Genomic DNA, 13,317 nt, shown 5'->3' with positions numbered 1-13,317 from the left:
GATAATGTGTTTGTGAAGTAATTGATTATTGGAGTGACATTAAACCTGGAAAGTTGTGTTTTTAAAAGAATTTTATGAAACATCTAAATCAAGGAAGTTGTTATTATTTGTGTGCTATAGAGGGGCAAAGCCCCAAAATAAAAATCAAACAAAAATTTATCCGATCCAAGTTCACTACTCTTGGTCACACCATATTGCTTAGGTCTTCCATTAAAATGATATGAATATCTTTATAACTGCCTTAAAATGACTATGTTTTTTTTTTCTAAAAGAAGTTTATAAGAAATTTGACTTTCTAAGAAATATTACTTCCTATTCTCAATCAAACAATCATTATTGGAGCCGCGTGTGCTTTAAAAGTTTAGGGTTGTAGCAAATCGAATCGAAATACTCTACAATTAGAAGTCTAAAAGGGAGTAAGTGGCGAGAAATAGCATGATATTAGTGAGAGATTATATATAATGATTTAAACGGAGTAGAACCATTGTATTCACTAATACCCTACGATATTAGTGAAAGGGTTTTTAATTATAATAAGTTATCATAAATCTTCTACTCCCTCCTTCCCTTATTTACATGCTTATTTTTAACATTTATTATCATATGGTAATAAAGAGAAATCGACATGTAAATAAGGGACGGAGGGAGTATTATTAAGAAAACGCTTTTCTCGTAATAATTTATTACGTATTCTTTAAATTATTTTTAACCCCATTATTGGGTGTATTTAGTGCACCATCCCCAACACAAAATAACATAAATACGTGATATGCAAGTGGTCAATGTACAACTTGTGCAAGTTGCGAAACTTTTAGAGGTTGAAAAGTTGGGTTGAATATAAGCCATATAAGTCGGCATTTATAGTTTTATCCCTTAATAACAATCATTAAAGTCATAATACAATCAATCAGGTCATACATTAAAATATTAAAGCATCTTAGCCGATAACGAACAACTTCTAGCCTCATAACTCATAACTACAATGATTTCTTGCACTAAGAGAACTAAAACTTGCTTGGTATTGTGAAATGAAAGCAGACAAGAATCAATTTTTTCAAGAAGAAACGGCAATTTTTTGGCATTATTGTTGCCATGTAAGCACAAACTAGCTAATACGGAGTATTTGTAGAGTTGTAGAATAATTGAGCACAGATATATTATACTTCGTATATAAGTCAAGTTTAATGGAATTATGACAATATAATATCTCAGTTGTCTATTATTGTGTAATTATAAATATAGAAAATTCTCCTTCCCTTTATATATCTCAGTCAAGTTGAAGTAGTTTATGTTTTGCTAGTTTTATGTAAAAAAAAACTCAATAATTACAGGAACAGTTTTTTAAGATATTAAAATCGAAAATAAAAAATTACTCCGTTACATTATAATATGGAGAACATAATTTACTCGTATTTAAACGGTCTATCCATCTAAGTGCCTATTTACTCAACAAATGTAAATTTAGAATATATTGTATAGTTAAAATGGAAAACTGATAAATCTTTATTGAGTTGGCACAAGTAGATCTATATTGGAAGAGAATGAACACATATATGTCTAACGAAATGGAATAATTAGCCAACTTACATGTGAGTTAATTTCTTATGAAACGAACAAAAAAGCATCATAGTCTAAAAATAACGTCATAGAGTAGTCCCTAGTAATACTAGGAAAAAGGTGAAGCTCGATATAGCGATTCACCCAATCTACATACCGTACAGTTAGTAAGGAAAAAGGTTTTGTAGGAACAAAAAATTTATTCAGTGATAGGATCGATTGTACAGAAGACAGAAGCCACGACATGATCTAATAGTTGGATTCATAAATCATAAGCTAGCTTTGTAAAATCTTGAAATGGAGTAATCAGGAAGTGGTCAAGTGGAGTAGTAATGGAAGATAACGTACGTGTGGTATAAACTTGCTTGTTTAATTTGTCATTGCTTTTCTTTGTTGCCTTGTCTTTATGCTCTTGCATTATGCATTATATTTTTGCAACTGTCCTTGATTTTGTTCATTAGCTCTCGGGGCCTCGGCCCCGTCGTCGCGGTGGGGCCTTCGAAAAAAGGCTCATTCACCTCTCGCTGTCATACTAGTACTAGAATAATAAAATAGTGCACGTAAAGAATGCCCGATGGGATTGGAATAGGGTGGCCAAAAATGAATACTAGACGTTCAATTATATCATTCTCTTCTTAGTTCTTATGACTTGTCTCAAAGGCCCAAGAGAGTGGGCCTACACATTTGAACGTTGCTAATCAAACATTCAAGCCTCCTCCAAAATCTTCAATACATGAGCAGTAGAAATTCCACTTCAAAACTACAGAGTATACGATTATATGTCTATATGAGAAGTAGCCCTTTTTAATTATGTTTGGACACAACTTTTTTCTTCCCAAACCTTTTCATATATCCAAAAATTTTCTATGATTTACGCTTTGTTTGGATAGCAAAGAAGGGAGGAAAGGAAGGGGAGGGAAAAAGGAGGAAAGGAATGGAAAAGAAAGGGGGATGTGAGTTTTATTTTCCCTCCAAATCTCTCCTATTTTGAAGGGATTATACTTATTAAAAAGAGGGGGAAAATAGATCCATCCCTCTCCTTCCCCCAATCCTTTACCCAAACAAGAAAATATCCATAATCTCTCACATACTTTTCTTTTTCATGGTCCCCATCTTATTTTTACAATAATAATTTATTCACCCACTCACAATATTATATTATTCTCTTAAAACTCCGTGCAATCTAAAGTGATGCAAATAAAAAAACGGAGGAAGTACAAGGCATGTGCAAAATTCAAGGGTAAATTAGGGAATATGATGAATAAAGTTAAAAAAAGTGTGGGTATGCTCATTTAGTAAAGTTCACGAACAACTTATTTATTTGGCAGCAGCCCCCTCCTCCACCAGCCCAAAACCCCTCACTTCCAGCGACCTACCTCCACTGCTAGCTGACCCTCCCTTCCCCCTTATCCTTGTCTGTGACCACCACATCCCTTCGAATTTTTGGCTCTTATTTACTCAAACATGCTCAAATGAAACGGTGCCAATACCTTATACACCACTCTAGTTGACTGACGTTAAAAAGTAATGAGCATACCCATGGATTTTTTTTTTAAAAAAAGAGAAGGTATATTGGATGAATTAATCAGTACATGAAGCTATGATGAGATCCTTTATGGCATTCTCCAATTATACTGGAATTTCGCGATATTAAGTGTAGGCTCATTTGGATATAAACTCCTGATGATTCATATCATGTCAGCTAATAAGCTTATACGAAGTATTATTCTTTGAGTCCTTCATTAATATTCCCTTCGTAAAGCCTCTTTTGGTTTTAGCGTGGGAATTAAAAAAATTGTAAATTTTGTAAAACTAATGATTAAAAGCACATATGTGCATGTAGGGTTAGAGAGAGAGATAGAGAGAGAGAAAATAGTTGGGAATAATTAAAGAGATAAAGAGAGAAAGTGTTGGGAATTAATGTTAAAAGTACCAAAAAATTAAATGAAAAAAGATAACAACTCATAAAAAGATGGTAATAATGTAAAAAAATACAACCTTCAAATAGAAAAAGACATTGTATTTTGGTTAACCCAAAAAGGAATTGAGGCTTTGTATTAAGAGACGGAGGGAGTACTGATTTTTCCTGATTAGTACCGTTAATTAGATCCGTGTTTATTTATATGATCAATTATTTTCTTAAATAGCTACTGATTTGGTGCACATCAATTACCAAAACAAATACGGAGTATTTGCTGATAACTAAAACTAATTTTTCACTTTCCAAAACTAGTTTACAAGTCGAGGAGTACAAGGCTTTATTTTTACTGGAGTACAAGGCTTTATTTGAACATATCAGAACCAGTCTATTGTTCAATACAAAGCAATGAACTTAGTATAGCTGGTTGATCAAAGACAAGCACTATATAGTATATAATGTAATACCTGCAATACTTGGAAATTACCAGAATTTGTATCCTGCAATCCATGCAGCAAAGAAAAGGCGGTAATTTTTAATGGGCCGGTGTCGGAGGATCTCATGACTCTCAAGAGTACACTCAATGTTCCTTTGTACTTCATAAAAAGTAGTACCAGTAATGAGACAGATATAGCCAACGAAGAACACAGCAGAGATGACCCATATTGCAATGACAAGGGGGGTGGAATGAGATAGCACGGCACACACACCTGTCATTAGTGCTATCACCATAGCACCCAATGAAATTACTGTGAGTAGTCCAGCCCAGCACCAGCGTTGCACATTAAGGCTTGTCGATAAAGAGCTTACAAGTAAAAAGTACAATTGTATTGCAGCAGTAGAGCATGAAAAGGCAATGATGTCTGAAACTAAAAATGCTCTGAAGGCTGCTTTACTTTTAAGCACAGCCATACCAATGTTTGTACCAGGGTTTTGATTGAATCCACCTGGTAGTGTCAAAGCTGAAGTGAAAGATACTGTTGCAATCAGCGCAGCTACCAACATTATTTTAGATTTACTTGCTTTTAACATACTGTCTAACTTTGCTGCTACATCAGCTGTCATAGCTTTCTCTATATCAATATCAACATCTTCAAATGTATTAATTCGCCTGCCCCTTGGAGTATGCTTGATTAAACCTCGTAAAATCTGCAAAATATTGAAAGAAATGAGTAGGTGGTTAATGAAATAAAATAAAAGAGAAAATGAATACGAGTTAACAACGTTTATGAGACCCACCCACATCCATCAATGTTAAACTTAATACTCATGTGTCCAATACACACCAATTTTCCAAATATAAATTCAAGAGGGCGTGTGGATGTGGAACATACCGGTTCATAATATAACGTCTTTTTATTTGAAGCGATTATGTCCCCGCGGGTAAGGTTTTTTATGTTGAATACCTTGAGATCCAAGAGTGGATTTTTTTTTATAAAGCTTGATGCTTCGTGTAAACACCAATGGTAGGGAGCATTAACAATGGACGCGGCCAAGATATGGAGAGGAGTGTTCCCATGTACATCCTTCTCGTTAAATAAATTTTCAAAGTGTCCTAGCTCCAAGAAAGTTCTAATTTTAGCTACACAAGCCCATTTGGCAGCATAGTGTACAACGTTTTGCCCATTGTTGTCCATTATCTCAATGCTGTCTGGACACGAAGCAATCACATTCTTCATGGCATCCCAGTTCTGCTGTATTATCGCAATATGAAGAGCAGTGCGCCCATTATTGTCCTTGATATATACTGCTGATGATTCGTTGTTCCTATTATTGCTGTCGTGATCTAAAAGGACCTTCAGAACTTTAGACTTGCCCTTGTTCGTAGCCACACAATGCAGTGGAGTTAGCCCATCATCGTCTTGAGCCCTGATTAGACTACTATCAATTTCCAGTAATTTCTGCACCACCTCTGTTATATTAAGTGAAATACTTGATTATAGGACAATTTTCAAATGGCTACAATAAAATTGTGGCCATTGTAACTGACAACCCTCCAATTAATAAAATTCATTATATTCATCCATTTATTGACTTTAAAATACACTTTATCAACACAAAATAAAAAATAAAAAAATTAAATACTAGAGGATTTGGTCGAAGGATATGGAATTTATAATTTATCTTACTAGATGTTTTCATTTTTTTTATCTTCAATGTGAATTGATTGGTTTCTGGAAAACTAGAGACAAATTTCATAACTTTTTATCATCTTCTTTGTTTTTTCCTCCCTTTTTCTGGTTTTCTTTGATGGAGGATGATTTATTTTTTGATAAATTTGATGAAAGAATTATGGACCTTGCAATATATAATGTAGTAGACAGGTTTATTGTTAATAAACATAATTTAATGGAGATGGGACAATCATTTAAACTTAGAAATTGCAAGATCGACTATGCATCAATGGCAAAGTTAGAATTTTTGTTTTAGTAACCGTTTTTTTTTTTTTTTTTTTTTTTTTTTTTTTTTTTTTTTTTTTTGTAAAATCATATTCAAGAAAACTGCTTTTTTATTATTTTTTTTCATTTCTTATTAAAAATTAAAGTCAATTGGATGAATGGACAAGATTAAACATTAAAAAATATAGGGTCAAGATTAAAACTAACTACAATAGCTACAATTTTATTGTAGCCATTGAATAGTCAAGATTAAAAAATTGGCTTATTTCTTAGATTGTACAGTACTTTGTAGTAGATTAGTAAACCTTGTTAGCGAGAGCTTGTTATTAATGTGTGTGTGTGTGTGTTTTTTTTTTTTTTTTTTTTTGCTGACCTATGACTAAGTGGATGATTTAGCTATTCCAGTTGGAGAAACTTACCAGGATTTCCCCAATTTGCTGCAGTGTGAAGAGGGGTTCGGCCACAAGGTCCCTTAGGGTGAGCCAAAGCTGAGAGATGACAAGCATCTAGAATAGCAGTCACTGAGGCAGCAGATTCCCTCTCAACAGCAAGATAGAGAGGGATCTCACACATATCATTAAGCTCATGAGGGCAATTAGGGTCTGCCTCCACTAGCAATTTCACCACCTCAGCATGACCTGCCCGTGCTGCACCATGTAAGGCAGTATCCTTCATCTTGTTAGACATCCTAAGCATCTTTGTCAGTTCCTGTCGATTCACTCGGTCCAAGAACAGTTTAACCACATCCGTATGTCCAAACCTAGTGGCTAAGTGCAGAGGGGTATCACCCTTGTCATTCTCCTTCCACAGGAGCGAGAACCTTACTAGGCTACCCATATCTTCATTGAGTGCCTTGTTAATGAATTCGATGCTGATTACTCTGTCCGCTTTCCTGGCCAACTTACTGTGGACCGGTTTCCCCACGTGAATGTGGAAGATATTGTTTCCAGTGGGTGTTACCCGTTCTTTCCAACCAGAAATGCAGCTTATCGCTTGAAAAGAGCCACACAGTGCTGCTTGGTATAGTTTAGGCTCCATTCCCACGACATGTAATGAGACATCTTGTAGCTGCACAACATCATCTGCTTCTTGATCGCTCATCTCTACCATCGCCATATAATTAAAATCACATTATACATAGGAAAATTTGACATTTGCTACCAGCGAAAGCATCTTGTGTCACATTTGCTACCCGTTTAATTTTGTATTTTACTTTACTACCACCGAAATCCCCTAACTATATATTTCACCACCAGATAACGGTTTCTGTCAATGTTGCCGTTAAGTGAGGCCCAATTTATCCATCACCACACCAATTTATTAACCTACACCACACTAACCACTCACCAACACTCCCTTGCTCCCAACTCCTCATGCAAACACCTCACTAACCCCTGCCTAGCTGCACCTTCAACACCAGCACCATTCACACCATCACCAACATCACATCGAACCGCCGCAACTGCCACCAGCGCACCCACAGCACCGAAACCCCGTAACTCCTCTGCTCTCTCCAACATCACCAAGCTCATCCTACACTTCAACCCCCACCGCAACACTGCAGCGAGCACCGCCTGAACCAACACTGCTGCTTGCAGCACCACCGCATGAAGCGCGCTCCACCAGCAGCCCCACACCACCATCAACGGAAGCCGACAGCCCAATCAAACAAATAGAAGCCCGCAAGAAGCTCTAATTCAGCACACAATTTCAGCATTTGGAGCCCTGCAATTGACAATTTACGGTCCAATTCAGCCAAAGAATCAGAGATTCTAGAGCAAAATTAATGAAATTGGGCGGCTGAGATGCATTGAATCGAATCAATGGCTGCGATTTGATGATGATTGAAGGTGAAGCATTTGAAGCCGTTGATTTCAGTTGATGGTGGATGATGAAGAAGCGAATCAGAGCAGCCAAAGAAAACGAACAGGGGAGGGGGGTTGATGATGTAACGGTGGTAGTCGTCAGCAGGGAGAGGCTTAGCGCCGGCGACGGGAAGGGGGTGGTCAGTTGCCAGTGAGGGGAGAGGCTGGCAGTGAGGTTTCGGGGTAGATGGGGAAAGGGAGGTTGGATAGTGGTAGTGAGGTGGCTTGGTTGGCAGTGAGGCGGCTGGTAGTGATATTTATAATTTTGGAAATTTGGGTGGTATTAAAGTAAAATAAAAAATTAAACGGATGACAAATGTGACACAAGGTGCTTTTGTTGGTAGCAAATGTCAAATTTTCCTTATACATATGAAATTAAAAAAATAATAATAATTATTCACTGCAAAAACTTATTAATGAGAAATTTGCTGAAAGTGTTGAATACAGGAAAATTTTATTTGTAACATATAAATGACACAGATAGTACATACCAAATTACCAATAGTATTTGATTTTTAATCACTTTTCAGTTATCTGCTTGAACGCTAACAAGGGAGAGCTAGCTCTTTGGGTTCATAGACTAAAAGGCAAAGCACTATTTCATGAACATATTAACTCGTATTCAAATTTCGTTAAAGATTTATAATTACAGTAGTTTGGTTACTCAAATATATTATTGCTAAGCAGAAACGAAAAGTGTAAACAAAGGTGACAATGAAAAGCTAGGTTGCACGAAAACAGGAAATGAAAATGGAAATGGGGAAACGGGACGCAAAAAATAATAATTAAAAAGACATTTAATTAGAATAAAATAACTAATTGCAAGAAATAAAAACAAACTAATACTTAATTGAATTCCGAAACATGTGTATTCTACTCTAGTTAGGCCCTGTTCTCTTCACATTAAAAAAATAGTATTAAGTAAAAATAATTTCAATTCAATAAAAATAAGTTCAGTTCAGTAAAATTAATTTCAGTTCAGTAAAAATAAGTTTAGTTCAGTAAAATTCAATTTTCTTAAAGAAGAATTATAATAGAAAATCAGTAAAAATAATTTCAGTCCAGCAAAAATAATTTCAGTTCAGTAAAATTAATTTAAGTTCAGTAAAAATAATTTAAGTTCAGCAAAAATAATTTTAGTTTAGTAAAAATAATTTTAGTTCAGCAAAATTAAGGTGAAGAGAGTGGGGTCTTAGGGGTGTTCAGAAATCGGCCCGGATTGAAAAATGGACCAGACCTGACCGAACCAGAACGAATTAATCGGTACGGTTTTCGGGTTGAGAAATTCATTTTTCGGTCTTCGGTCCGGTCCAAAACCCTATTAAAATCGGTCTTGGACCGAACCGATTTTTTACTTAAAAATATGAATAAAACCTTCAATAATGATTAAAATTATCCTTAATATGCCTCGAAAAAATTAATTTTATGAGCTTTTTATACTAATCATACATAAAAATACGTTATAATATTGTTTTTCCTTTATTTTTTTTTTAGTTTTCCATAAACAAAAAAATAGTTTTCCATAAAAAAAATTAGATTTTTTCTTAATAAATCCTAAAATCGGTCAAAAGCGGTCCGATCCGGGTTTTGGACCGATTTTTTCAGTCCGGTCCGGGTTCGGTCCCAGCTTAATCGATCCGATCTTCGGTTCTTAAAATTCTAATTTTCGGTCTGGTCCGAGTCGGTCCGATCTTAGACCGATGAATAGCCCTAACTCCAGTATATACATTCTTGAATTGCTTGAAAAGATACATTAAAAAAAAAAGTAGTACTAATATCAATATCTCTGCCAAACAAAAAGCATTCAATCAAGGCATTCATAAAGTACAAATTTGGGAACACCATTGTCCCAATGAAGTTGCCCCCCTTGTACTTATGGACTCTTTGGCTATGTAATATTATGAGCTTGCTTGCTTTAAAAAAAAAAAGTACGGATCAAAATCAAAATTAAAACCAAAATTACAGAAATCGGCCGGTGGTAATTGGTGATTACCTCAACGTTTTTCCGACAAGGCGGTAACAGCGGCAAACAAGGGTCTCCAAGCTTGGAAACGGCAACTATGGAGTATGCTGCTCAACTGCTCGTAATATGTAAAATCAAGGGTTTAATTGCCTTTTGGGGAAACGCCTATTTATACTGAGACTTAAGTTTCCCAAGGGTTTCCAAACTTCCAAATTATGAGAGACGTATCAAAGGGTACGTAACAGAAATCTGTCGTTTACGTGCATCAGAGACGAAAAGTGTGAGCACTTACAGCAAAGAATTTTTTTCTCCTCGCCCAACATATTACCCCACTAATGAAATTTCTCATAAAAATACTAGAGAATTTCGAAATTTTTTCTGGAGAAAAAATTCTCACATTTCATCTTACTGATATTTGCTGACAAATGATAAGGTAGGTCCGCAGCTTTTTTTTTTAATTTTAATTTTTGATTAATTTCATGTGGGCCCCCAGCAAAAAGTAACCATGTAATATTTATTCAACAATACAATTGCAAAGGTTGTAATGAGATTAAATGTTAGCCAATGATCTTCTTACACGTGTCACTTTTTGAAAGAGCTTAATTCTAACAGTAAAAGGGTTACAGTTTAAGTGTAAAACGGCTATTTTGTATACGGTAATTTAGAGTTTGTTCACAGTTACTGAACCGAGCTGAACTGAACTGAACTGATTGGAGCTGAAATGAACTGAACTGAACTGATTGGAGTTGAATTGAACTGAGCTGAAATGAATATTTTATGAGAGAGGAAAATTAGGAGCTGAACTGAATTGAACTAATTAGAGCTGAACTAAACTGAACTGATTAGAGCTGAACTGAACTGAACTGATTGGAGCTGAACTGAACTTAACTTAACTGAAATTAAGTAAATGTGAACAAGCCTTTAATTTTTTTTTTTAAAAAAACTCTATAATTAGACACCCATTTTTCCATATTTTAATTTACATGCAAATCTCGTTCTTCACTCTTTAAATTTCTTAACTGTATAATTCAAGTAAAAATATTATCCCCTAAATATTTTTGTTCTTTTGTTCCCCTTTTTTAAAAGTAAAAAGGGATCCTAATAATCCCAATCGTTCACAAAATGTCAACGACTTTGATCCTTCATCACTTATTTATCATCCACAATTTTCTTAGTTTTTTCAATTATATGGAGGAAATTTTCCTAATATTCCTCCACAACAACCACCTCTAGAAGAAACGACTCCACCAATTCACCAAAATTACAACCAATCTCCACAAGTCTATTAAGGAAGCAATAGTCAATTGATCAGTGATGAAGAAGAGACCGTTCCGGAGACACCACAGTATCTCTCGGAGCGAAATAAGCCTATTCCAGTTGCAACAAACACCCGTGATTGGTCTGTCAAAGAAAAAGAAGCTCAAATCGAGACTTACTTCAACAACTGCACAAACACAATTATTCAAGTAATTCGTTCACTAATTTATAACTGCGTTAAATTAATCATTATTATTTAATTAGTTCGTAATTAATTAAAGACATTAATTAAATAAAACTGATCTAGCAAGTAGCAAAGTAGCAAAGACATTAATTAAATAAAACTGATCTAGCAAGTAGCAAAGTAGCAAAGTAAAGCTAAATCAAGTACTACTCACATTAGCTGTAAGACTTGTATGAGTTGTATCAATGAATACCTCGTAAAATCAGGTGCAGCAACGCTAAACTTGTAAACAACTAAACAAGATACTTGTAGAAATCTTCAACAATTATTTCCATCTTTACATTAAAACCATTATTAAGAAAAAAAAATGGCGCCATACCCACAAGCACTAGCAAGTAGCAACAATCAGAAAGATAAAAATTTCATCTATTTAAAACTCAAAAGCCGTGACGATTAACTACCTCTAATGCAAAGAGACTAAGAGAGTGGTGATTAGATGCATTGACGAACATAGCGCAACACAAATGAAGTAACTCCGTATAAAGTTACTTTAAAACGGTCAATGAAACAAAGGGAAACACATTCATTTACTGAAAATGGATCAAAACAAAAACGACAAAGGTTGCACACTTCAGAATAAAGTAGACTGAAGGACGAAGAATTTTTTTTTTTTTTTTTTTTTGACAGAAACCTTTTCATATATCTTAGTTATGCCCCCAAACTTCTTCGGTTTCTAAGCTGTGTCAATGCCTTTTCAAACGTCTAAGCTGTGCCCTCAACCTCACAAATTTTTATTAACAATAACCTTTGACGTTAACAATAACCTTATTTTTATTATTTTATTTTCTGATTTTTAAATTTTTTTAAAGTGTTAAACCATTTATAACGGGACATGTATCAAATTAATAACACCACGACACCATTGTTGATAAAATAACTTAACTTTTGTTAACGAATATGACTGTCAAAGGGTATTGACGTATTGTTGATAAAATATCGTAAAGTGGAGAGCACAACTTATAACTTTGAAAATGTATTAGTATAGCTTAGAAACCAAAGAATTTAAGAGGCATAACTTAGAAAAATCCTTATTTTTTTGGTGAGAATATTCTAGGAAATTGTTAAACACATTGTAAATCACATAAGTTAATACTAACCCTTTAGTACGTTATTGGATCTTTGTAGATTGTAATAGTTCTATTTTTTTATTTTTATTTTGTACATATATACTACGAGTACCAACTACCAAGTACCAACAAAATAAATCACCTAAGTCCATGCGTAAATCTCCCATAATATATATATATATATATATATATATATATAAACTAAGGAGAAGAAACATGATCGTAACTTAATCCTCACAGTTTTTTTTTTATCTGGTATTTGTGGTCAGACACTTTGAGAGTGAGGGAAAAGGATAAGGGATGCACATTTTTAAAGTGTCTCTAGTGGGAATTGAACCACCAACTTCAAGATTGGAATGTACAATTCTTACCACTAGACCAAGCTTAGCTTGGATGGACTATAGCCAATATGAAAAGGGCTATAGTAGCAAGTGTTTGGTAAGGAAGGAAATATCTTAGTATAAATAACATTTTGGTGACATGGGAATTGGAATGTGTGATATATATATATATATATATATATATATATATATATATATATATATATATATATATATATATATATATATATATATATATATATATATATAATATATAAACTAAGGAGAAGAAACATGATCGTAACTTAATCCTCACAGTTTTTTTTGATCTGGTATTTGCGGTCAGACACTTTGAGAGTGAGGGAAAAGGGTAAGGGATCCACATCCTTAAAGTGTCTTTAGTGGGAATTGAACCGCCAATTTCAAGGTTGGAATATACAATTCTTATCACTAGACCAAACTTAGCTTGGATGGACTATAGCCAATATGAGAAGGGCTATAGTAGCAAGTGTTTGGTAAGGAAGGACATATCTTAGTATAAATAACATTTTGGTGATATGGGAATTGGAATGTGTGATATATATATATATATATATATATATATATATATATATATATATATATATATATATATATATATATATATATATATGAAAGTAACGGATATGAGAGAAGGAAAATACGGTGTATTAAATTTAACTGTGCGTGGGAGCTTGTGAGGAGAGAA

General features: G+C 34.3%; 1 protein-coding gene across 2 annotated transcripts; it reads right to left on the bottom strand.

The window, feature by feature from the left end:
* Positions 1 to 3,756: 3,756 nt before the first annotated feature.
* On the bottom strand, positions 3,757 to 10,059 carry LOC145591077 (protein ACCELERATED CELL DEATH 6-like). Of its 2 annotated transcripts, XM_081647462.1 has the most exons (4): positions 9,733 to 10,059; positions 6,294 to 7,599; positions 4,810 to 5,387; positions 3,757 to 4,624 (listed from the first exon to the last, which is right to left on the bottom strand). In XM_081647462.1, exons 2-4 carry the CDS (start codon positions 6,988 to 6,990, stop codon positions 3,959 to 3,961), a joined length of 1,941 nt encoding a protein of 646 aa, XP_081503588.1. In that variant the 5' UTR covers positions 6,991 to 7,599; positions 9,733 to 10,059; the 3' UTR covers positions 3,757 to 3,958. The 2 variants fall into 2 exon arrangements, with proteins under 2 accessions (XP_081503588.1, XP_081503587.1); XM_081647461.1 differs by lacking the exon at positions 9,733 to 10,059 and having other exon boundaries at positions 6,294 to 7,994.
* Between the last annotated feature and the right edge of the window lie 3,258 nt (positions 10,060 to 13,317).

The sequence above is a fragment of the Chenopodium album genome, chromosome 18 (assembly GCF_948465745.1).
Source record: "Chenopodium album chromosome 18, dcCheAlbu1.1, whole genome shotgun sequence".
Taxonomy (NCBI): domain Eukaryota; kingdom Viridiplantae; phylum Streptophyta; class Magnoliopsida; order Caryophyllales; family Amaranthaceae; genus Chenopodium; species Chenopodium album.
Note: the sequence above shows the minus strand (reverse complement) of the source record. Positions and strands in the feature narration are given on the sequence as shown.